This window comes from Doryrhamphus excisus, chromosome 5, assembly GCF_030265055.1.
Source record: "Doryrhamphus excisus isolate RoL2022-K1 chromosome 5, RoL_Dexc_1.0, whole genome shotgun sequence".
Lineage (NCBI taxonomy): Eukaryota > Metazoa > Chordata > Actinopteri > Syngnathiformes > Syngnathidae > Doryrhamphus > Doryrhamphus excisus.
In genome coordinates this window covers 20,998,648-21,021,121 of record NC_080470.1, presented here as the reverse complement: position 1 = coordinate 21,021,121, position 22,474 = coordinate 20,998,648, and the positions used below count along the sequence as shown (strand labels likewise).

The window sequence follows — 22,474 nt, the reverse complement described above, 5'->3', positions numbered from 1 at the left end:
GTGAGAGCAGGCGGGGTGGAAGGCATTTATGGACAAGGAGGGCCGGCGCTGCGAGCTGAGCTCCAAGTGAGGGTTGGTATCTGACCAGCAGGCTTCATTCTGCAGAACAATACGCTGGCGAGTTGGACGGGACTTCTGGATCTTTTTCTAATTTCCAATGCGGCAGCGGCAGCCATCATCAGACCATCTCTACAAATCCGTGCTTCTCAATTATTTTCGTGATACGCCCTGTCTAAAAAAGGTCAACACCTTCAAGAAGGATCTAGAAGAACAAACATGGGAGGGTGTGTGCAGTGACAAAGACGTAGATGAAGCATAACACCTTCTCCATACTTCTATGAAGCTGGACGATAAGAACCATCCCTGTAGAGAAAGGTCCAAGAAGCAAAACAAAAGGACTCAGCAATGCTTGGAAGAAGAAGAACATGCTGTACAAGAACTTCATCATTCAACCGACTAAAGAAGCAGAAAGAACATGTAAAACTACGGTCTTAGTAGTAGTAGTAGTAGTAGTAGTAGTAGGTCTAGTGTATAAGCAGGAATACTACAGCCATTCCAAATAGTATTATTGGGAAAAGTGGGAAAAGAGCGACTACCCTGATTATTTCATGGTGGGAAACACCTGGAATGATGATATGGATGACAGTTGAAAGGTTCAATTACTACTTTGGCAATATTCCCAAACTGGAAGAAGGGATTCCAAAGCCAAGGACAATGGAGGAAAGGAATGAAACCATAGAAAGGAATCCTAATTCCATGTTTCTGACAGATGGAACATCAACTGAGGGTAATGGAATCGAAAAACGGTAATCGACGAGATGGTAGAAGATGAGTCAGTTATCATTTCAGACCGGAAAATTCCCAACAAAATGAAAACAGCTAAGCTAGTTCCAAGTTTTAAAAATGGAGACAACTCCAATTTACAAACTACCGGCCAGTTTCCTGACAACCGCAACTGTCTGAAATGATGGAGAAGGTCTTCAACAACAGGTTGGATACGTTCAGTCCGATCTTTCTCCGGATGGAATAAATATGATAAAATGATAAATATCAAACAGGATCTTTCATGCTTGAATGTTTATAAAACCTTACTTATTAAATATGTTGTTTCCTCAACGTATTGTTATTGATAAGCTCATTTCTTGCATTGGACACAGGAGCCCTCTTCCTCCCACGTGGATGCTGGCTGTAGTCTCCACGTCCCCATGGAGCTGGAGTTCACCGCTTCCTGCTTCTCATCTTCAGCTTCAGCATAGAAGGACGTGGCCGCCGTCATTCTCCTTTTCTTCTTCTTCTTCTTCTGTTGCTGTGCATTTGATCAGGACAAAAGTATTTAGGTAAGCTGTCTTTGTGTTGTAACTGAAGAACTCCTGAGGAACTCCCGAGGAACTCCCGAGTAGTGGTTAGGGTTAGGTGGGTTGGTTCCTCATGAACTAGTCTCATGTTACCCACATCTCTTGTCACGTGTGTCTATAAAGTCAATGCTAGCATGTTATACTGTATATCATATCACATGACAGTAATGGGGGGGGGGCATGATGCATTTGCAAAAAGTCGGATATCCGCACACTTGGAGACTTCCCGGACACCATTCAAGGACTGGAGTTTGTTTTGGACATTTGAAATGATGTTTGTTTTGCTGTTTGAAGAAAAAGATGGAAGCGTGGACAAGTTGAATCAAGTCATCAGGTCATCCGTGCTGCGTGATCAGGCATCCTCATTGGTCGTTGAGAGGAGCGCCTGAACGGAGCAACCTGATTCCTCTTGGTTATCATAAATAAAAATGATTTTCATCTTCATCTTTTCTGCTTTGATGAAATGGGTGAAGAAGCCCCGCCTGTCGTCAGCATTTTAGAGAGCAGGAATGTCCGGGCCTTCTTTAAGGACAGACTTTAGAAACCAGCCATGTTGGTATGCAGAGTTGGGTTTTTTAAAGCTTTTTCACAACCAAAATTGCAACTTTATTTGTTGTTTTTGTTTTTCATAATATTATGACTAAAATGTTAGTCTTATATATATAAGACTAAATATTTCAAATGTACGCCATTTGTTCTTCACTCTCTTCATCATTTATTCATGTCAAATCTCTGCTTTTTACCCATTTTGTCTCTTGTTATTTTTTTATTTTCTGGTTTAATTATATTTTGTGCTGAGGGCCAATAAAAAAACAGCCCTGTGCAATAAATGGGACTTGGGCCACACTTTGGGTGCCCCTGTGCGATATACAGCCTGTGTGTACATGATCCAATAGAGGCAAGATTTGATTCATCTGTATGGGTGGATGGATGGATGGGTGCATAGATAGATGATGGATGTATGGATGGGAGGATGGAAGGATGGAAGGATGGATGTGAGGATGGATGGATGAATCGGAGGATGGATGGGTGGATGGATGAATGGATGGAAGGATGGATGTGAGGATGGATGGATGAATCGGAGGATGGATGGGAGGATGGATGAATGGATGGAAGGATGGATGGGAGGATGGATGGATGAATCGGAGGATGGATGGGTGGATGGATGAATGGATGGGAGGATGGATGGATGACAGATGGATGACGGATGAATCGGAGGATGGATGATGATGGATGGAAAACCAGCCTACATGTCATCTCTGTGATACTGGTGTGTATTTTAAGCGTATTTTAAGCGTATTTTAAGTGTATTTTAAGTGTATTTCATGTCTGGACTTTTTAGCCCAACATTACACTTTTTTCCAAACCAAATATTCCAACTTCCTGCTTGACCATTCTGACTTTATTGTCATATTTTGACTTATTATCGTCATATCATAACTTTTTCCCAACTGAATTTGACCAAAATACTGTTTATACTCATATATTCATACTGTTTCTCACTTTTTTCCTTGAATATTTCAGAGATATTTCTTGCTTATTCTTAACTTCTGCTCCTTTTCTTTCATGTTAGCCATTTTTGAAAAGGTTCTTGTTTTTTGTATTTTTCCGAACGTTCCGAGGGCCAATTATAAAACATTTGCAGATGGTATAGGGCCCCCGGGCGCCAGCATGGACACCCCAAATCCAAGCCCAAGGAAAGAAAAGCCGAGGATTCTACAGTAGACAAATTTATTGTGGCGCCCAAAACCTCACGTCATGTAACACAAAGATGGAAAGCAATAAATTATTTTCATTATTAAGCGTAACATTCTGTACATCAAAGAGGTAAAGGATATGGACGATACAAAGAAAGTGAAGCCTAACAGCAATACTTCCACCTCATACTGTAGTACTGTATGAATGCCAGCGCATGGAAATGAACATGTGTGATTCCTTCAGGATTGTCGTGTCTCCCGACATCATTGAAGTACTGCTTGAAAGTCAAATGAAAGTCAAACACTGTACAGGCGATCAAGGCGGATAGAGTCGTGGATGTCATCTTCTCAGGAGTCGTTGCATCATCGGCACGCTCGTCTCCCACCGAGCGCATGAACGTAAACGCCTCCTTCATACAACATGAATACTTGATTTTCTATATATATTTGTACATCTTTTCTTTCACATCTGCACGGTTAGCTAGCATGGTCATGAAATAAGGCAAGACTCACGTAACTGTGACATCACAATATTTTTTTCCGACTTTTTTCAAAATAATACTGATTGGAGGGCTTTGTCTGTGATTCCCTTCTTCTGTTGTGCGGCAGGCTTTGGTCTATCCGGACAAAGGCGGGCCAAGTCCACGTCCAACATCAAGGTTTTGAGGGGGTTCAAATCATACGAGGGAGTTTTTTGCAGGAGAAATGTATATATGTATGAAATATTCCTAATATGAAGTGAACCGGACCGTCTGAGGTACGGATTATGTCTTCTTTTTTCTTACTGAACTATTTTGTTCAATGAAGTAGAAGTTCATCCCTTCTTTCTTTCCTCCTTGATGGGTGGGTTCTCCCACTTTTGGTCAAGCTGCCGCTGCCTGCAGGTGAGAGAGAGCGATGGCGCCTGCGGCGGCGTCTGTACAGTACCGACCAATGAGGAGAGTCCAGCCGACACAGTCAACATCTGTACAAACGTCTTGCTTTGCTTCCGGGTCTTTCCTCTTTTCCATTTCCTCCGCTTCCTTCTCACGTAGTTAGTCAGTCTGGCTGCGCACGGACAAATGTGGAAAAAAGCGGGAGCGCTCCCCTCCTAAGCTCTCTTGGCGTGGAGCATTTCGATGAGCAGGTTGTTGCAGGGCACGTCGCCGTTCAGGTGTTTGTAGTAAAGGTATTCTTCGGCCTGCAGGCTGATGGCTCGTATCTCCGGCAGCCGCAGGAGCAGCTGACCGAACTTGTCCGTTTGCTGCGGGTAGTTGCACATGACGTAGTCCAACAGTGCCGCGTTCACCTGCTCCTGGACGCTCTCCACCAGGTGGAAGTTCTCCAGGTTCTTCACATCTGTAGAGAAAAAGACAAAGTGTTGGAGCTATTGCATTTCTTCTGCATGTTATGTTTGAGAACGATCCATTTCTTTTCATGTCTTTTATTTTGAAACAACATTTGCCAATAAAGTTGATCCTACACAACATGGCGCATGTCATCAGACCCTTTCCAGCTTCCTTTTCATGTGCATGTTGCTATGTTCAAACTCCAACTTCCTCTCCTGTGGGAGGTCTGAAATGTCCTAGCAGGAAATGCAGCATGAACCAGGAAGTGCAAGAAACAGGAAGTGGGGAAGGTGATAAGTGAGACACACTTGTATGAAATGGAGGCACGCAGGAGGGGGAAGCTGAGATCAAGCACTACTCCTCATACTCACAAAGACCAGCAAGGAGGACCAGGAAGCTAAAGTAGAAGAAGACCATGTTCCAGTAAGTGCTCCAACTCCTTTCAAGTCCCATGTGCACCTGGAAGCTGCTTTCCAGCCAACATGCCTTCTTTCTAGCCTGATGCCTTCTTTCTAGCCCGATGCCTTCTTTCCCTCCTGATGCCTTCTTTCTAGCCAGATGCCTTCTTTCTAGCCTGATGCCTTCTTTCTAGCCAGATGCCTTCTTTCTAGCTTTATGCCTTCTTTCTAGCCAGATGCCTTCTTTCTAGCCAGATGCCTTCTTTCTAGCCAGATGCCTTCTTTCTAGCTTGATGCCTTCTTTCTAGCCTGATGCCTTCTTTCTAGCCTGATGCCTTCTTTCTAGCCAGATGCCTTCTTTCTAGCCTGATGCCTTCTTTCTAGCCTGATGCCTTCTTTTTAGCCTGATGCCTTCTTTCTAGCCTGATGCCTTCCTTCTAGCCAGATGCCTTCTTTCTAGCTAGATGCCTTCTTTCTAGCCCGATGCCTTCTTTCCCTCCCGATGCCTTCTTTCTAGCTAGATGCCTTCTTTCTAGCCTGATGCCTTCTTTCTAGCCAGATGCCTTCTTTCTAGCCAGATGCCTTCTTTCTAGCCAGATGCCTTCTTTCTAGCCTGATGCCTTCTTTCTAGCCTGATGCCTTCTTTCTAGCCAGATGCCTTCTTTCCAGCCTGATGCCTTCTTTCCAGCCAGATGCCTTTTTTCTAGCCTGATGCCTTCTTTCTAGCCCGATGCCTTCTTTCTAGCCCGATGCCTTCTTTCTGGCCGGATGCCTTCTTTCTAGCCTGATGCCTTCTTTCTAGCCTGATGCCTTCTTTCTAGCCTGATGCCTTCTTTCTAGCCTGATGCCTTCTTTCTAGCCGGATGCCTTCTTTCTAGCCAGATGCCTTCTTTCTAGCCAGATGCCTTCTTTCTAGCCAGATGCCTTCTTTCTAGCCAGATGCCAACACTTGGTCTATGATTTTATGATGTTGTACATGTGTCCAAATACAAAGGAGGCATCCATAACCTCATTTATGGAATTGTTTAGCTTCCCGCTACTTCTTCTGTCTCTCGGGGCCGCGGTGTAGAAGGAATCGGGAAAAAGGGGGTGATGCTCCTGAGAGATTCAATCCCCACGAGTCGCTAAATTATGCAGGAGAAGGCAGCCATGTTGGTGCCAGGGAGCTGCCGTCCTCCTTTTTGCTTGTATCCAAACAATATGGTCACACATGAACCGGCAAGGGAGGGCGGGCGGAACCGCTCGTTGGAGGAACATCTTCCTTGTTAGCTGCTTGTGTAAATTCTGTTTTGCATCCACCCAAATCCTACCTGTGTGCGCCACAAGCACTTTTCCTCTGCAATAACAATAATAAGCTCACTGGGGGCTTCCGCACATTATTGCAAGACAAGTGGAAAATGTGCTAAATGGATAATGCTGGACTACAGCGTGTCGACTTGTCATCGTTATCAACGGCAGGGCTGGAGAATCGCTAATGAGGTGTGTGTGATCTTTTATTAATACGTTTGACCCCAGGTTGCCTGTGCTTATGCAGGCTAATGCGTAAGGACGGCGTCCCTGCGTCTATCTGACACCTCCCAACATGACACGCACACACGTACACACGCACACACACACACCACTTCATCTCTTTTACTTCTCAGACACACACGTTATCACACACACTAATCCATGGAAATACACACCATATTTCTCTCTTGCCGTACACCAGCTTACACACACACACACACATGCACACGCACATCTGCAGCTACTGGGAGCACTGGAGGAAGGAGGGGGAGATAAATCAGCAGCTAATGAGGTCTAGAGAATGAGGAGCAGCTCCTTGAAGGCACCTCCATCTACCATGCAGTCTAGCATGCTATTACCATCTGCACTCCTCTTGTCTGGCGTGTCGTGCTCACCCTGACCTCTGGGTGACACGATGGGGGGGGGGGCTAACTAAGGCCACCAGGAGGACAGGAAAGGAGTGTGTGTGTGTGTGTGTGTGTGTGTGTGTGTGTGTGGCAGCAGGAGGCGGGGTGACAAAGCGGGACTCCAAACAAACACGACACGCGTTTTCCTGCTGCCACTCAACTGCGAGGCCTGCTGAGACGGCCTTCCTATACTTCCTTCCAAAGGCTTTTATTGGGGTTGAGTTCTGGGCTCTGGCATTGCTCCACACCAAATCATCCTAGCATGGATCTTGCTTTGCATGGCAATGTTGGAAATGGAACCCTGACCTAACATGGATGCAATGATGCACATATGCACGTTTTCAGCCTTGGTACAAAATCTACCAAACATGTGAACACATGAAGGTGATTGGCATGTATGTGATGTCATAGGTGATTGGCATGGATGTGTTGTCATAGGTGATTGGCATGGATGTGATGTCATAGGTGATTGGCATGGATGTGATTGGCATGGATGTGATGTCATAGGTGATTGGCATGGATGTGTTGTCGAAGGTGATTGGCATCGTTGTGATGTCATAGGTGATTGGCATGGATGTGTTGTCAAAGATGATTGGCATCGTTGTGATGTCATAGGTGATTGGCATGGATGTGTTGTCGAAGGTGATTGGCATGGATGTGTTGTCGAAGGTGATTGGCATGGGAAAGATCCAACGAGAGATTCCAAAAAAGATTCCGCCTGCCAGTGATGTTTTTTTCAGCACGATGCAACCTTTTCACCACACGTGTGGCTGCAACGCCCTCCATCACCACAAGGTGAGAGTCGAGATGAGGGCAAGCATCCCAGGTGTCGCCACCTCCTCCCGGGGTGAATGCTGGCGGGTGTTGGGGGAGGGGCCAGCTAAAGAGATGTTGGGCACATTTTAATTGCTAATTATTAGCCGTTCCAGTTTTGAAAAAATAATGTCTTTCTTTTGGTCCACAATCGACAACATGATCGTTGAAGAAAGACAATGGAGGCAATGAAGAAAGAAAACAAAGAGTTGCTCTCCAGCCAGTGTCAGGTCAGGCATTAAGTGTGCTAAGTGCTCTCCTTTTCACTGCCTCCTACCTCCTACCTCCTACCCTCCTCCACGCTCTCCTTCTCTCCCACCATCTCATCGTTCAGTCACTGTGGGACTAATTATCAACTTTTTTCTTTTTTTTACACATAAAAGAGTTCATGGCAACGCTGCATCCAAATATTGAAATGGCAAACCCCGAGGTTCCCAACAATCCATTTGATGGCCAGTCGCCACCTAATGCAAAATCCCACGTACACGCTTTGTCCTCCAGACCCCGCCGTGCCTTTCCATTCCTCCCCAAATGAGATGTGGTCCGAGCCGCCACAGCGTTGCACCGCCCCCCAACGCGACCTGGCGAAGGAACACGCGATCATAGGAAATCCATTCTGCGATACGATGGATCCTAGTGGGCAAACAGGTGATCGAGGGTCCGGTGTCCTGTTTCTGTCTTTTTGCTTCACTGCTGATGGCTTCTCCTGACGTGAAGGAGATTTCACACTTGTGCAGCGGTCCTTGAACACACCGTAGTTGCTGTCAGACAGCAAAGTGAAACTTGGGTAGGTTTCTACCCTGAAGGTACTCAAAACACTTTGACTGTGTCTTGCCTGAGGGTACTTCAGCAGGACAGGGTCACAGGAGGACGGAGTAGCAACCTTCAGCTCGGATCTTTTTAATTCGCATACGGAATTTTGGCTTATATTTCGGATGCCCTTCCTGGTGGACATTCGAACCCGAGGCATTCGTTCCAAGGTCCGGAATGCTAACCACTACACCACGGCGGGTTGGGAGACCGAAATTACAGGTGAATATTCACCTGCTCCTGGTTCTGCCGGAACGTTCCTGTACCTTCAGTCTGCTCCGGTTTGAAAACAAATTTTCCCAGACTACTTTTCCCTACTAACTAGGATGGCGTTTTCAGTGGCATATATTTTTATTGCCATCAGTTCATAACAAGGCCAAAATAAAATTCCAAAATTTCCAAGTTATTTTCGACTTTAATTCTGTGACTTGGGTCAGATTCCGAAATGGTACCACCTTTAGGGTTACTGGCCTTGACTGCATTTCAACACGGCCCCCCTTAGCTCATGCAAGCTTCAGTGCATGTCTCCTGGCCTGACATTGTTTTTCTGCTAGCGTAGCTGCTAGCTGCCAGGACAACAGCACAAATCCACGGCGTGTTTTTTCACTTTCATGTCCCAAATGAATAAACGTCCGTCATATGCTGCCAATTCCCTGGCTTGAAATGCGCCTCGTGCTTCCCTTCCTTCTGGCTTTCAAAACAACACATAAAAAGTGTTGGGCCATAAAGAGATATGGAGTCCAGCGCTGTCAGGAAAGCAGTAGACAAACAAGCGACTTCCGCCATCGGGCTCTTCCAATCGGCCTTTATACGAGCCTATCAAAGGTGGAGCACCTTTTACTACGACTGCGGCGCTTTCAAGAGGACTTGAACCCGCGGCCTGGCCTCTTTATTGCATCCCACTTTCTTGTTATCACGTCAACTGCTACTTTATTTATTATTAATCCACGTAGCAGCTCGGCTCCAATCAGGGAAGAGGGCGTCGACAGATGAGAACCTGATGACCTTTGAGTCCGAGTGGGTCAGGAGAACCGTGTAGCCTCTACGGACACCTTTACACGGGAAAACATGTCCGCACCTGGGACGCCAGGGCGGTCAAAGCCATTATCGGCTTTGGGATGGGGGGGCAAGGGCCACATGGTTGACATTATCGCTTAGCTAGCCCACTATCTGATCCGCTCTGATCTATTAGTTGGATTGTAGCACAGCATCCTTTACCCCTGATTTGACAGCCATGAAACCACAACGTTGTGTAACCACACACTCAACTCCCATCGATACCTGACCTCCAAGTCCCGTGCTCCTTTCCTCAGCAGGAGGCCAAGCTACCCCATTAGAGCATTCAAGTGTTCATCTATTTATGCTTGCCAGCCAAAGCGTCGCTCCCTGGAGAGCTAGCAGGACTTGTTTTCCTCACCGTCCCTTTTGGGGAATTCTTCTTTTGCCTGACAAAAAGCAGCGCTACGACGGGTGGTTGCTTCTTGACAATTAACAGGGATTCTGTCAGACTCGATACGGGATGCAAGGAGAGAAAGAATCAGGGCGTTTCGATCTTTAAGACATTAAAGGTCCTGGCTAAATGGTTAGCATACATTCATATCTGAGTGCCTGCAGATGAAGACCAACCGGTGGTTGGTCAGTGCTGACATCAGATTGAAGCGAGGCAAGTGGTTGCTTGTTGAATACCTTTCACCGTTTGCCCAACAGCTTCTTCAGTTCTGTTTGGCGTTTGCCTATTTATGTCTCTGGTGGGCGTGGGGGTGGGGTGTGGGGTGTTGTGTGCGGTACGGCTGGTGAGCAAGCGTCCGGCATGACAATGGCTCGACCGGTGGAGTCAACCAACTGGTGGTTGGCGGAGGACATCGTTAGCAGACGACGGGTGATGGCACGCCCCCTAATCTCACCTTTTCCACACCGTGTGTCTTATTTTGAGCAGTGTCTGGGCCGTACAGCAATGTTTGGGAAAAGATAGAAACGAAAAAGGCATACGGACACCAACGTCCTTGAAAGGCCTCATCTATATTTAATAGGCTGTGCGAATCAGACAAACATCACGGTGGAGAAAAAGCCTCATTAGGCGGTGAAGACTGAGCCGTCCTCTGCAGTGATTGTCTCGTAGCGTAACGCACATGCCCTCCAGCTAACATCCAGCTCCATGTCCAGGGGCCCGCTATCTTCTCAGCGGGCCATGAATAATAACACTTCCTCCCTCTCACAATCCACCAGCAACGGGGACCAGCTTTTGGCAGCGTGTCAGAACCGCGCATGAAGGCTCAATTTGCTCGTCCGGCTATCAAACCCTCCCTTTAACCAGTCAAGAGGAGGCATGTCACGCGCTTTGATAAGCAATGCAGCGCAGTCCAGTTGGGGATATATTAAGCCGAATCTAAACCAGGGTTGACATCATGGCTGATGTTGTTAACAGGTAGCGGTCGCTTCGCTCCTGTCGCCCAAGGACGGGTCTGCGGGCCCGCCAAGGTGAGGGTTCAAGAGACAGGACGCCTTAGGTGTGATCAAATAAACACGAGACCAGGTGCTCTGAGAGCTCCCTCATTGCTGATGCTGCCTGCAAGGTGCTGGGATTTGTCCTGAAGTTGATTTCAATCCGAGATCAGCCAGGATGAAATCAGCCAGGATCTTTCATTTCCACACATTATTGCAGCTTTTTGCTGTTGGAGGTGATGGAGAATTGGGAGAATTGGGAGAATTGGTCCGGGGAAATCTCAATCCGGTTGGTCGGCTGCCCAATATTTTCATTTAATGAAAAATAATACTGGGTGGACTTGAATTCCAGTGATCCCCAACACTAATATGTTTTTTCCAAGATATCTGAATTCATAAATCATGCACTTCATGCGGTTGAATTCATTCATTCATTCATTCGTGAAATCACGAGATTCATGTGGGATATATCTGGTGAAATAAACTAAAATTCCCCTTCTATGCTGGAGCCTATCCCAGCCGATTTGGGGAAAGAGGTGGGGTACACCCTGGACCGGTCGTCAGCCAATCCCAACCAATCACACTCTCATCCGTACAGGAGCTTCCTGTGGACAATTTACAGTCCAGTCCAGCTGCCTGGTTCCATTTATCCCAAAAGGTTCACATCCGATATCGGGATTATTGAGTCCTTTCCACACGGAGTGGCCACTAGGTGTCAGTAAGGTTACTGTAATACTTGGTGAGACACACAAGCACCAGACTTGATGACTGGTGACAGGTTTCATATGCTCAAACTACAAAAATATTTGATTCATGAATCAGGAATCCTACTTTGCAGGAATGGTCTTATCGGGGTGGGGTCATGGGGTCATGGGGTCGCGGGGTCGGGCCAGTGGAGCAGCATAGAGGAGGGATTAGCGAGTCTTTTCAATGATTATTAAAAATGGTCATTCGGTTTATGCTGCTGAGAAGTGCCGGAGCGAGCCTGGGAGGTTGAGCCTGGGGGGTTGAATCGGCAAGAAGCCAGTGTTTTAGCCCTTTGAGGTCCATCTTATCTCCCCAGCGAGATCTACCCCCCCCCCCTTCTTTAGATCCACCAGAGGTCCCTGTTCCATCACCTCTGCAGTAACGTCTGCAACCCTAGCAACAATGCCCCCCCCATGAAGGTAAATCAGGGGGCAACTGGTGGCAATTAGAAGAACCTGGGGATGAAGACCACCAGAAGTGCGGCTATGAGTTATGTAAGACTGGATCTCGTTGGGTCGTGCAGGTGTACCTAAAGAACTGTCCAGTAAGCTTGTTTGCATTCAGTGCACTTTTACCCCCCTGGGCTAATTATACCTAGCATTCTTTGTGGCTGTGGGGGGGCTTGCCAAGTGGTGGAGGGACACATCAAGCTTTCTTGTTTATGAGAAAGTGACAGAAAATCATTGGGGGGTCAAGTGCCTCCTCCCGCCACCCCTAAAAGTCCTGCAGCAGTGGGGAAGGTGCCGGTTGGTGGGAAGCCTCCCCTTTAATGGTCTCATTAAAGGGCCCGTCTGCCCGTCAATACATTTCTCTTATTCTTCTTCTGACAAATTTGAATGAATAATTCAGCGCCATGCGCCTTGGGATGTATATTTTCAGCATGAAGGACAGGTAATCCATAGCACCCCCCCTTGGTCCACGTCCCCCCTCCCTCTGTCTTGATGATGGAAGGCAGCGGGCCGGTGCTGACTAAAGCAAGCGTGTTTGCACGCCTCCTTTCAACTTCTTTGCTCTGCTGTCATTTTGGGGCTACTGTCACATGACAAGCACTTGCTCCGCCCACTGATGTGCAAATTGCTGGATGGTGCCTACCTCACCCCCTCCCTGTCCTGTTCCCTCCTGGTCCTGTCCCCCTTCTGGTCCTGTTCCCTCCTGGTCTTGTCCCCCCAGTCCTGTCCCTTTTAGTCTCCCAAGTTTGCACACTAATGGTAGATGATATCCAATAATCATATAAAGGTCCATGTATATAATGGTAGATGATATCCTATAATATACCCATCCATGTATATAATGGTAGATGATATACTATAATATACCCATCCATGTATATAATGGTAGATGATATACTATAATATACCCATCCATGTATATAATGGTAGATGATATACTATAATATACCCATCAATGTATATAATGGTAGATGATATACTATAATATACCCATCCATGTATATAATGGTAGATGATATACTATAATATACCCATCCATGTATATAATGGTAGATTATATACTATAATATACCCATCCATGTATATAATGGTAGATGATATGGGGATGATATGCTGCCATGGTCAGTTCATCAGGTCCCATATCAGGTCACCATTGTCTGTCATCATGGTGGAAGGGGGCCTTTTGACGTGAGGCATGCACTGTAGGGGGTGTTGGGGGGGGTATGGGTGGCAGCTGCACCAGTTGGGACATGAAGTGGGGCTTCATAGGAGGGCAGGCCGTGGCCAAAAATACGACTTTGTTATTTCAAACGTTGTTCATGGCATTTTTTTGCACCGCTGTGTGATTCCTTCAGCTATGGCGGACATCTTGGTGTCTGAATGTCTTTGTTACTTCAAATATCCTCCATGACAAGAAAAGACCAAGACCAAGCTGTGGCGCTAGTGTATGCACTAGCGCACGCCACCTCGGCATAAACACATGCTGCGGGGAGCTGGGCTCCGTGCTTCTAGAGCTGGCCCTCAACATGTACTACATTGACGTCATGTGACCCCATAGCTGCCAGCATTTGCACTGAGAACATAAAAACATAAAAAAGGGACATTTTCTGGAAAAGAAGGTAAATTGTGAACTCTCCCCTGAATGATGAGTAACTAGTACATGTCTCACAGGTGACTAGCGGCTAATGAGTGACGCTAACGATACCTCATCAGCCAAAGCGCTCATAAAGTCTTTGTAAGGAAATGACAGCAAGAAGATTCCTCTGGTGGAATGGGCTCTTACTCACCTTTACAAGTTGACTAATCATTGACAGCCGGGGGTCCTGATTGCATTTGACCCCTGCACCACACGGGTCAAACTCCTTTTGTGTTGTTTACATTCATTTGGTGTTTGTCATCCATTTCCTACCACAAACGTAACGTGAGAGGCACACGTGCACGCTGTTTTTTGGAAGAAAAGGAAAAAGCTGAGTACTCGGGATCCTTGATGAACGGATGGGAAGTGGAAGTAAGACGGACCGTAGCACAGTTCTTTGTACATGTACACTGACACGCACACACACACACACATGACAGCCCTGTTGTGTAGGCATCGATGTTGTTTAGTAAGAATCAGCTGCTTTCCTACGCCCTTGACAGGCGGATTGTTCGCGGTGTTGACGTACACATTACAGCTCAGTCCCTCGGCCTGAATGCTAAATGCTAAAGTTGCCTGTGAAATGCTGTTTGTAGGAAGTGTCCTGCATATTGAATACGTACGAGTGCACGTTAAAAGGTTCATTGCTTCCTGGAATCTGCAATCCTTCCCAAATTCCCACTTCAGTGCCTTGGTTCGTCCTCAGTCCTCTTCTCCCTCCCCCACGACCCCTCTGACACATTCTACAAGTCACATGGTCCACAGGAAGTTGCATCATTCAGACGCTTCCCACAGTTTTTGGATTGAAGTTTTATGTTGAATCGCTGCATGTCCAGGGGGCGTATTGGGGCGTATTGGGGCGTATGGGGGCGTATGGGGGCGTATGGGGGTGAAGGTGAAGAACGGCAGCCGCCGTGCGTGTTGCTTGGGAAGGATAGCGAGCAGAACGGTGGTAAAAACGCGGACTGGTGAGTCAGCCTGCGAAGACGTGACTCCAGGTAGCGAGAATGTAAATTGCAGGGAATTCCAATCAGGGGCCGAGTGTACATGAATTCCACAAACAAGCGGGTGGGGGTGTGATATTTTGTGAGAATTTGTGTTTTCCTTGACTATTATGAGCCGGTTCACCGCAGGGCCCTGGGTAGCCCGAGCCTGTCCTCCTTGGCCCAAACACGCATCCCTGGCCAGTTAATTGGAGTGGAGCTAGCGAGCTAGCAAGCGCAGCGCTGGGACCCACGACGTGGCCGCTGAGAATGTTCCGGCATTAGCATTGCAGCGGAGCGACCCGGCACATAACGATAACCTGAAGCTTTGGCCGTGGGGAGACTCGCGCAGTCACGTAAACAACTAGCGGAATAGCGCCCCAGCGGTGGGCCGCTCCACGACTGCAGGAGGCGGAGGAGGCGGTGGGGCAGGAGGAAGGAGGTGGAAAGTGTGTAATGAACTTGACTTCCATTGATCGAGGCTGCAAGCGCAGAACCGGGGGCTGTTTGTCCCAGAAGGGCTTCCATACCGCCGCTCGGTAGCCCCTCATAAATGTTGGAAAGGCCCGGGTTGCTCTACCTGGGTGCAGATTCTCTCCGGCTCAAATGGATGACCGATGGACGGCTGGCTGGCGATGGTGGAGGGGATCAATGGTTGCTTTAGCAGGCTAGGTGTGTTGACGCGTTCAAAGAGACTCCGTCTGAGCCAAATGAGTATGCAGCAATAAAACTCTCACATCTGCCCGTTTGGCCCCTTAAGGCCCCCGTAGTGTGTTCAACACGTGATTGATATTACTGCCGATACCACTTAGAAAACACCCGACGTGCCGGGGCTCCTCGGCGTGGGCCGGCGGGGGCCCCTCAGCGTTATGCAGCCGGTAATAAAAGTTGAGCATTGATTTTCTGTAGCGGCTTGTAACTGTTAATGTTGAAACATCAATAGCCAAAGCAAAGCCGCCTACCTTAATGGGATGCCCGGAACGTGGAGGACGCCAGCCGAGGCCGACTCTAAATCACGGAATCTATCCGTGCCGATCGATAGGACAGTAACTGCAAGTGTCCCCTGCTTTCCTAATCTTTGGCAACAACCACTTGGCAGGACGTCCGAGGAGAAGAAGGGACGTCTGCTTTTATGGGCTTGAGGTGTGCATTGAGGATATCTCCTGTATTGCGTCATCATGTACTCCACTCGCACTCGCTGCAAGTGGAGTGGAAGTGGAATTGGAAGGCGGGGCTTCAAGCCGATGACCACTTAGTGGTCTTTTCTTTCCAACTCCTCATTTACTTCCTAAACACGTCTGAGATACTTCGCCTGCTTTGGGACAACTGCATACACAGAGTACAGGCAGTACACATTCATACAGAGTACATGTACATGTAGCTAGCATGTAGCTTTAGCACATTTGGATCTTAATGAGGTCTTAAGTAGAGCTACAATATCCAAAAGCAAGAGGGGCGGGCGACAAAAAGTCAAAAGTTGAAGACCACGGCTCCTAAAAGGAGGAAGAACTCTCCAAAGCAGGAGAAAAAATGTCTGAGTAGGACTCGGTAATGAGTAGCTCCAGCGTTCCTGTTCAACACCTGAAGAATTGCTTTGGGAATGCTGGATGGGAGTGTTTCCAGGAGGCTACTGGGAACATTGGTCCAAGTGGTGAAGATGGCTTCACTAAGGGCATCGACTGGCTGGAACTGATGGCCATTTTTATCAACCTCCTTGGCCATCCATCCCCCAACGTTCTCTTTGGGATGCCAATCAGGGAAAGATGCGGGATGGTCCAAAAGAGGGATGTTCTTCTCCCAGAAGACGTCCTTGGTCAACCAGCATTGTGAATGGTAGCATTGTCTTGTTGGAGAACCCAGATGTTACCACACAGACCAGGGCCCTCGCTCATGAGGGATGGCCACCGCAACATCCGCACGTCATCAGCCACCGTTTGACGACCCCGCACCGCCTGTGTTCCAATGACGGACCTGCTCTGCTGTGGTAGGTAGAAAACCTCTCAGGTGGATCTCCTTGTCACGCCAGGAACGTTGGAAGCCATCTGAACCATCAAGGTTCCATTTTTCCTCATCAGAGAATCCAACTCTTCTCCACCTTTCAATGTCCCATGTTTGATGCCCCCTGCAAAGTCTAAACAGTCGGTTTTGTGGTGTTGAAGGAGACCAGGTCTTTGGATTCTTTTTTTGTTTTTGAAAGCCTTTTGCCACAGATGGCGTCTGATGGTTATTGGGCTGCAGTCCACCCCAGTAAGGACCACCGTAGCACCACCGTAGCACCAGCTAAAGGGGAGGCTTCAGGTGGCGACAGGAAAGACAGGTTGTAGCCATGCTGGGAGTTTGTCAGGCGAGAAGGAAAAGGGAAGCTCAACGACAGTTCAGGGTGACTCCATCTCCTCAGCAGCACCCAAGTCCCACAACACGTCTTAATGACAACTGCCTGCAGTGGGTAATAATGGCAAGCCGCAGCTTTTATTGCTTCATAAATTCTGAAAGCCTTTTCGGCAGCCTGATTACAGCGAATTCCCTCCAAAGTGGAAGGTGCGTTTATATTTCTTAAGCTAAAACTGAGAGAAAATAGGCCCGAGTATTAAGTTCATTGCTTTAGGCCATATTTCCGCCTCCTCCTGATGAGGCGCAATACGAGGAAAGAAAAGTCAGGACACTCAAACTTGATTAGCTGAGTTTGGATCCGTGGGCTTGAAAGTTAGAGCGGATGGCGAAGGACTTTTTTATTTGTTTGTTTGCCGCCTTAGAACGACGCCTGTAGGATGCTGATGGCTGGTAAAAAGATTTGTTTGAAAAGTAGATGACAGTCCAATACTTTTCAATCAGCCTGTGTTGGCCCAGCACTTTGCCGCACAGTCAAAGCGCCGTGATGACGAAGGCCGAGATGTACTGTGCATTTATTAGCCTTATACATAAATCTACACACCAGCGCCCTGCAATCACACCGCTGTACTTTCCATTGCTACCGTGGTTGCACCGATCCACCGACTGCACTCATGCATTAGGAAAAATAACGGATACACGAGTATCTAAGGATGCAGACAACAACTTCCTGTGTGCCACATTTCACCAGGAAGGGCCTCCCACACAAATAAGAGACACACCAGTAAAGTGTCCAAAGAACAGTCCAAAGAACCACAAGACGACTCCAGGTTGCCCGGTATGGTGTCGGCATCACGCAGCATATAATACATCAGACAATATTTATGTTGTGTTGCTTTAATGAAGCCATAAAGTCTTGGGCCAGTTATATGCTCCATGATTTGGCCCCTACATCGGCCCCGGGGGGGGGCAAGTATTGAACCTCCTTTTGTCAATCAATGCCCCGCCGCATTCAAATGATTGGGTTGGTTTCAGGAAATGAATATTTGCCCTGCGAGGGGGTAAGCGGGGGGGAAGCAGGGGTGCCGTATGTATGATTAAGCCGGCCAGCCGGGGATCAGCGCATTGATTGTGAGCAGCCACGGCTCCTGCTTAATTGGGGTCCACCTGTCTGGGAATGTCATATTTTCTTCTCCCTGCCGGTACAGATAGACATGGCTGAAATGGGAATGGTGCTGCCGTTGATCAAGGTCACATTTACCGTCTTTTGGTGTCTGGCAAAACAAAAATCAGGATGTTACTATCGCCATGGTGATGCGGCAGGAACAAAAAAGTGGATTTCTTTCTGACGTAAGAGAAAACCAAACCTTTCAGTTTTCGTGTATTGTAATAGCGTTCTCTCTGTCTTCTTTTTCTCTCCTTATCTGTCAAGTGCCAACAGGGTAGGCGGGGCATTCTGGTGCACATTGAACCATAGTATAATATTTGATAGTTATCTAATTGTAATATTGCATTTAATAGGCTGTACCCATATCTATGTACTGTATGTAGCATGGGGTGCTCACACTTTTTCAGCCCGTGGGCTCATTTTAATATGACCTTGTCTTGGCCTTGGTTTTGACAGCGTACACATCCTGAGGCGTTGGGTCGGCAAAGTAAATAAATAGCACAAAATGGTATGCGCTCACAGACGGTGTCGCTCACTACGTTGATAAGTGCGGTACGGTTGAAAAGACAACATTTGGCAGACTTTAGATGGCTGGGTGGATGGATGGATGGATGAATGGATGGATGGCTGGATGGCTGTGTGGATGGATGGATTAATGGATAGATGGATGGATGGGTGGATGGGTGGATGGCTGGATGGCTGTGTGGATGGATGGATTAATGGATAGATGGGTGGGTGGATGGATGGATGCATGGATAGATGGATGGATGTTGGCTAGATGGATGATGGGTGGATGGATGGGTGCATGGATGGGTGGATGGATGGATGCATGGATGGATGGGTGGATATACAGTATAACCCAGTGAACGAAGATGTGTTGAAGGACATCAGAAAGATTGCATGTTATTCCGCCACCACAGGCCAACTCAAAATGACCCCCACATTCATTTAAAGATAAGATAAGATAAGATGCCATATTTCTTAGTCCCACAAGGGGACATTTCTGTCCACTGCTTGACTGCGGGGAGACATTTTATTTTCATTGAGATTTTTTTGTCTTTTTTTTGTTTAATTTATTAAAAAAAGCTCTTGACCTTCCAATGAGACTGAAAATGAAATGAAAGGTGTATTATGCCATAAAATAATGTAAACATGCGCTCAAAGAATGGTGTCAATCATTAGTATTGATGATCAACAATAATTTGTAGCGTAATTATCGTCCAGCATGATGTTATCGCGACAGGCCTGGCCATGTCCCACTGATCTACCTCCACGAGAAACAAAAGAAGTACTGTATTTAGCATATTTACAAATATGAGCATTTCTCTACTACTGTACTACTACTAAAACTACTTTGCATGAAGTATCAGCATAATGACTTGGGAGGCGAAATGTGACCCCACGTCACCCTAGCCCGAACCCATCAAGTGTCGGGGGCTTTGTTGCCCTTCCTCCAATTTGGACGCATTATTCCAGGTTCTGTCCACAAATCTGCTTTCTTTGCTGGGAGCATTTAGCACTCAGCGCCGCTCTGACAGCTCCTCTGGTTCTCCTCCCAGCTGACGAGGACTGGCAGCGGCCTTCTCTCCCAATTAGAGCTGACGTGGTCCGACCCGCCGATCCCGCTGGTTTGCTTTCAGAACATACTTTGACCTCCGGGCCGGCAGGTTCTGTGCCAACGTGGAAGCTGTCCGTCAAACGCCCCACTTCATCAAGCAGATGTGTTTCATTTTTCCCACCACTGGACTTTGTGAACGCTGCGACACCGTACAAGGACTCGACATCCAAGTGCTGGTCCGCGGAACTCACACAGCCATCTTCGTTTGATCTAGCTTTAATTAGTGTTGATTGTAAAAGCACTAATTGAAAGACCGCCTTTCACCTCTGTTCACCTGTCACCTGATGATCGTATAAAACAGCCGCTTGGCAGTCTTTCTATTAAGCTCTTCAGCCTTTTAAAAGGAAATCAAAGACCCATTAACAGCCTTCTGTCACAAGACAACTAGTAGTAATTCTTCACTGAACTCTGACCCGGCCTGCACTCTGTCTTCTCTAGCTTTAATGGCTGCAACTTTACTGCCACACACACACACACACACACGGCCATTGCTCACAGGTCCACCAACACAGATCAATGCTAGCAGAGCCATCATCTCCATCTTGATGGAGACACAAAGCCTTCACTTCCGACAAGGAAAGAATGACAACACAGACGGAGGAGATGGATAAAGAGGAAGATGGTGAGAAAATAGCACAGAGTGTGAAAAAGGACGGTCAAACCCGGGTCAGGACAAGTGTGGTTATCGACATCTGGCCTAACTAAGAGCTCTGGTGGGGAGATGGTGAGCGACTGCCCATCCGATGTGGAAGAGTCAGGCTAAAAGCGGAAGGGCTTTCCGTGATCCATATCGATAATGGTCCTGGATGGATCTGTCAGTGTCCCAGCTGAGACTAAACGTGCACCAAAACTACAAATTTCAGCAGTAAAATCAACTCTTGCAAGCAGAAGCAAACGTCCAACCATCCAAGCTGGCTCGGCAAGTTTGGCCAAGCATTACTCCGGGATAAATCAAACAAAGTTGGATAAAAAAAATCCTGGACTCTCGCCTGAGTTCAGCTCCGCTCCAAAGTGGAATACGGTAATCCCTCCTTTCCCATGCTTCATTAGTTCCAGAATCCACCGTGAACACTGCATTTTCGCAAGGTGGGATTAATTTCTAACTGGATGGAATAGTTTTAGAGCCCTCTAGACATGAAATAACACCCCTATAGTCACTTGTTACCCAGTATAATGGCAGCCATGACAGGAAACGAGGCACATAAGACAGAAATAAGATGTAGCGTTGACTCATTTCATATTGGAAGAGTTCCTTGTTTTTTTCTAGACAGCGTACATCCTGCAGTGGCTATTGCCCCATCAATCTTACTCATGACTGACACCTAGCGACCGGTGTAGAATACCGCCCATCACCTCTGTGAATGCAGCTTGTTAATGCCTTATATTTCTATTGTTGATCAACAGGCCATTTTTATGATGGAAAATTTATATATTTTATATATAAGTACATACGACATACTGTATATTAATCCCTTTTGATAGTAAACAATGAAACGATGAGTATTTATTTCATTTTGAGAAAGTGTGGTAGAGTAAAGCTGCGATATTCGTTGGGATAAATGTCCGCATGTCCTAACTCAACAAATATCTGACTTCATATACATTTACTTTAGCGTTTATCACAATGTGGAAAGGTGATGACTGAGTAACAAGTACATACTACTGCTAGTGCATGTACTGAAGTGAACCTTGCACTCTAGTAACGAGTACACAGTAGCTAGGTGGAAATGCTACTATGAGCTTTAGGAAGATCACATTGACCTCATTGACAGGAAACAAGGTCACTGACGAGGAGTAGTGAGTGGCAACATCCATATTGGAAAAGGCCGGAATGCCAAGTGATATTGAGATATTTTTTAAGATGGAGTCAAATTGCATCCAATGCATTAACGGCAGTCCCGATGTAGTCCAGTGTCGATCAAATCAACCTGATCCCTCCTTAGCGCTCATCGTGGCGTTGACCAACCAAGGCGGGGCTACTTACATGCCTCATTTAGCGCCAATCCGTATTAATTGGCGCTGCTGGCGGTGTGCGCTCCAGCTGTGAGAGCACGAGCTTCCTCATTCCGTCACACATAAACACGCATGCAGATGAGTCCCATAGCAGCGCTCTGCTCCGCTCTGGCGATATGAATCAATGGTAAATCTCCGGGCTTTGCGATGCGGAGCCCAAAACATCACCGCTTCCACGCGGTAAGCTCAACGCCCGCCACCTGTGTCGGGTTTGTTCTGTGGGAGGCGCGGGCAATGCTGGAGAACAGGCACAGCCGGGGGCGATACACATCCCTGAGGTAAGTCTTTCATTATGGATGATGTTTCCGCCAAATTATTTAGACCCTGAGTCCCAGCAAAGCCTACGCCACGTAAACACACACCGACCAAAACAAACACTCAGGTCCACTGAGTTACACCCAAGCCCGGCTAGCAGCGCTAACATTCATCGAGTGTGATTACCAAAGCGTGAGATGTATTCTGAGCAGTTCCTGCTGCCTTCTCTGTTTTTAGGCAAACAAAGGCAAACGCCACCAAGGTGGGTTCCATCTTTAGTTTGGTGTCTGCGTGTGTGTCCCTGAGAAGCTACTGGTGGTCTTGGTAGGAAAGTGACGGGCATCATCGTTCATCTATTTCCCACGTCTGACCTTGCGTTAGAGACTGGAGAACCAACAACCGCACCCCCCATGTATCGTCTGTGAAGGCTTTTAGGTGACTCAAAGACAAGTGAGAGTCAATTCTTCATGTTGGTGTACTCCTGGGACTAGATGATAGGCACAGCAACCCCAAATACT

The 22,474-nt window shown here is 47.2% G+C and overlaps 2 protein-coding genes across 2 annotated transcripts in view; one reads left to right on the top strand and one right to left on the bottom strand.

Annotated features, from left to right (window-relative positions):
- LOC131129460 (adhesion G-protein coupled receptor D2) overlaps window positions 1-2,836 on the top strand; it is a 77,213-nt gene extending 74,377 nt beyond the window's left edge. Inside the window, 1 exon segment of the mRNA XM_058073065.1 lies at window positions 1,158-2,836. Coding sequence (XP_057929048.1) covers window positions 1,158-1,256 — 99 coding nt within the window. The 3' untranslated portion in view covers window positions 1,257-2,836.
- A 217-nt stretch (window positions 2,837-3,053) lies between these two features.
- Window positions 3,054-22,474, bottom strand: part of nr5a2 (nuclear receptor subfamily 5, group A, member 2) — a 52,986-nt gene continuing 33,565 nt past the window's right edge. Inside the window, exon 7 of the mRNA XM_058073029.1 lies at window positions 3,054-4,390. Coding sequence (XP_057929012.1) covers window positions 4,143-4,390 — 248 coding nt within the window. The 3' untranslated portion in view covers window positions 3,054-4,142. The remainder of the gene's footprint in view (window positions 4,391-22,474) is intronic.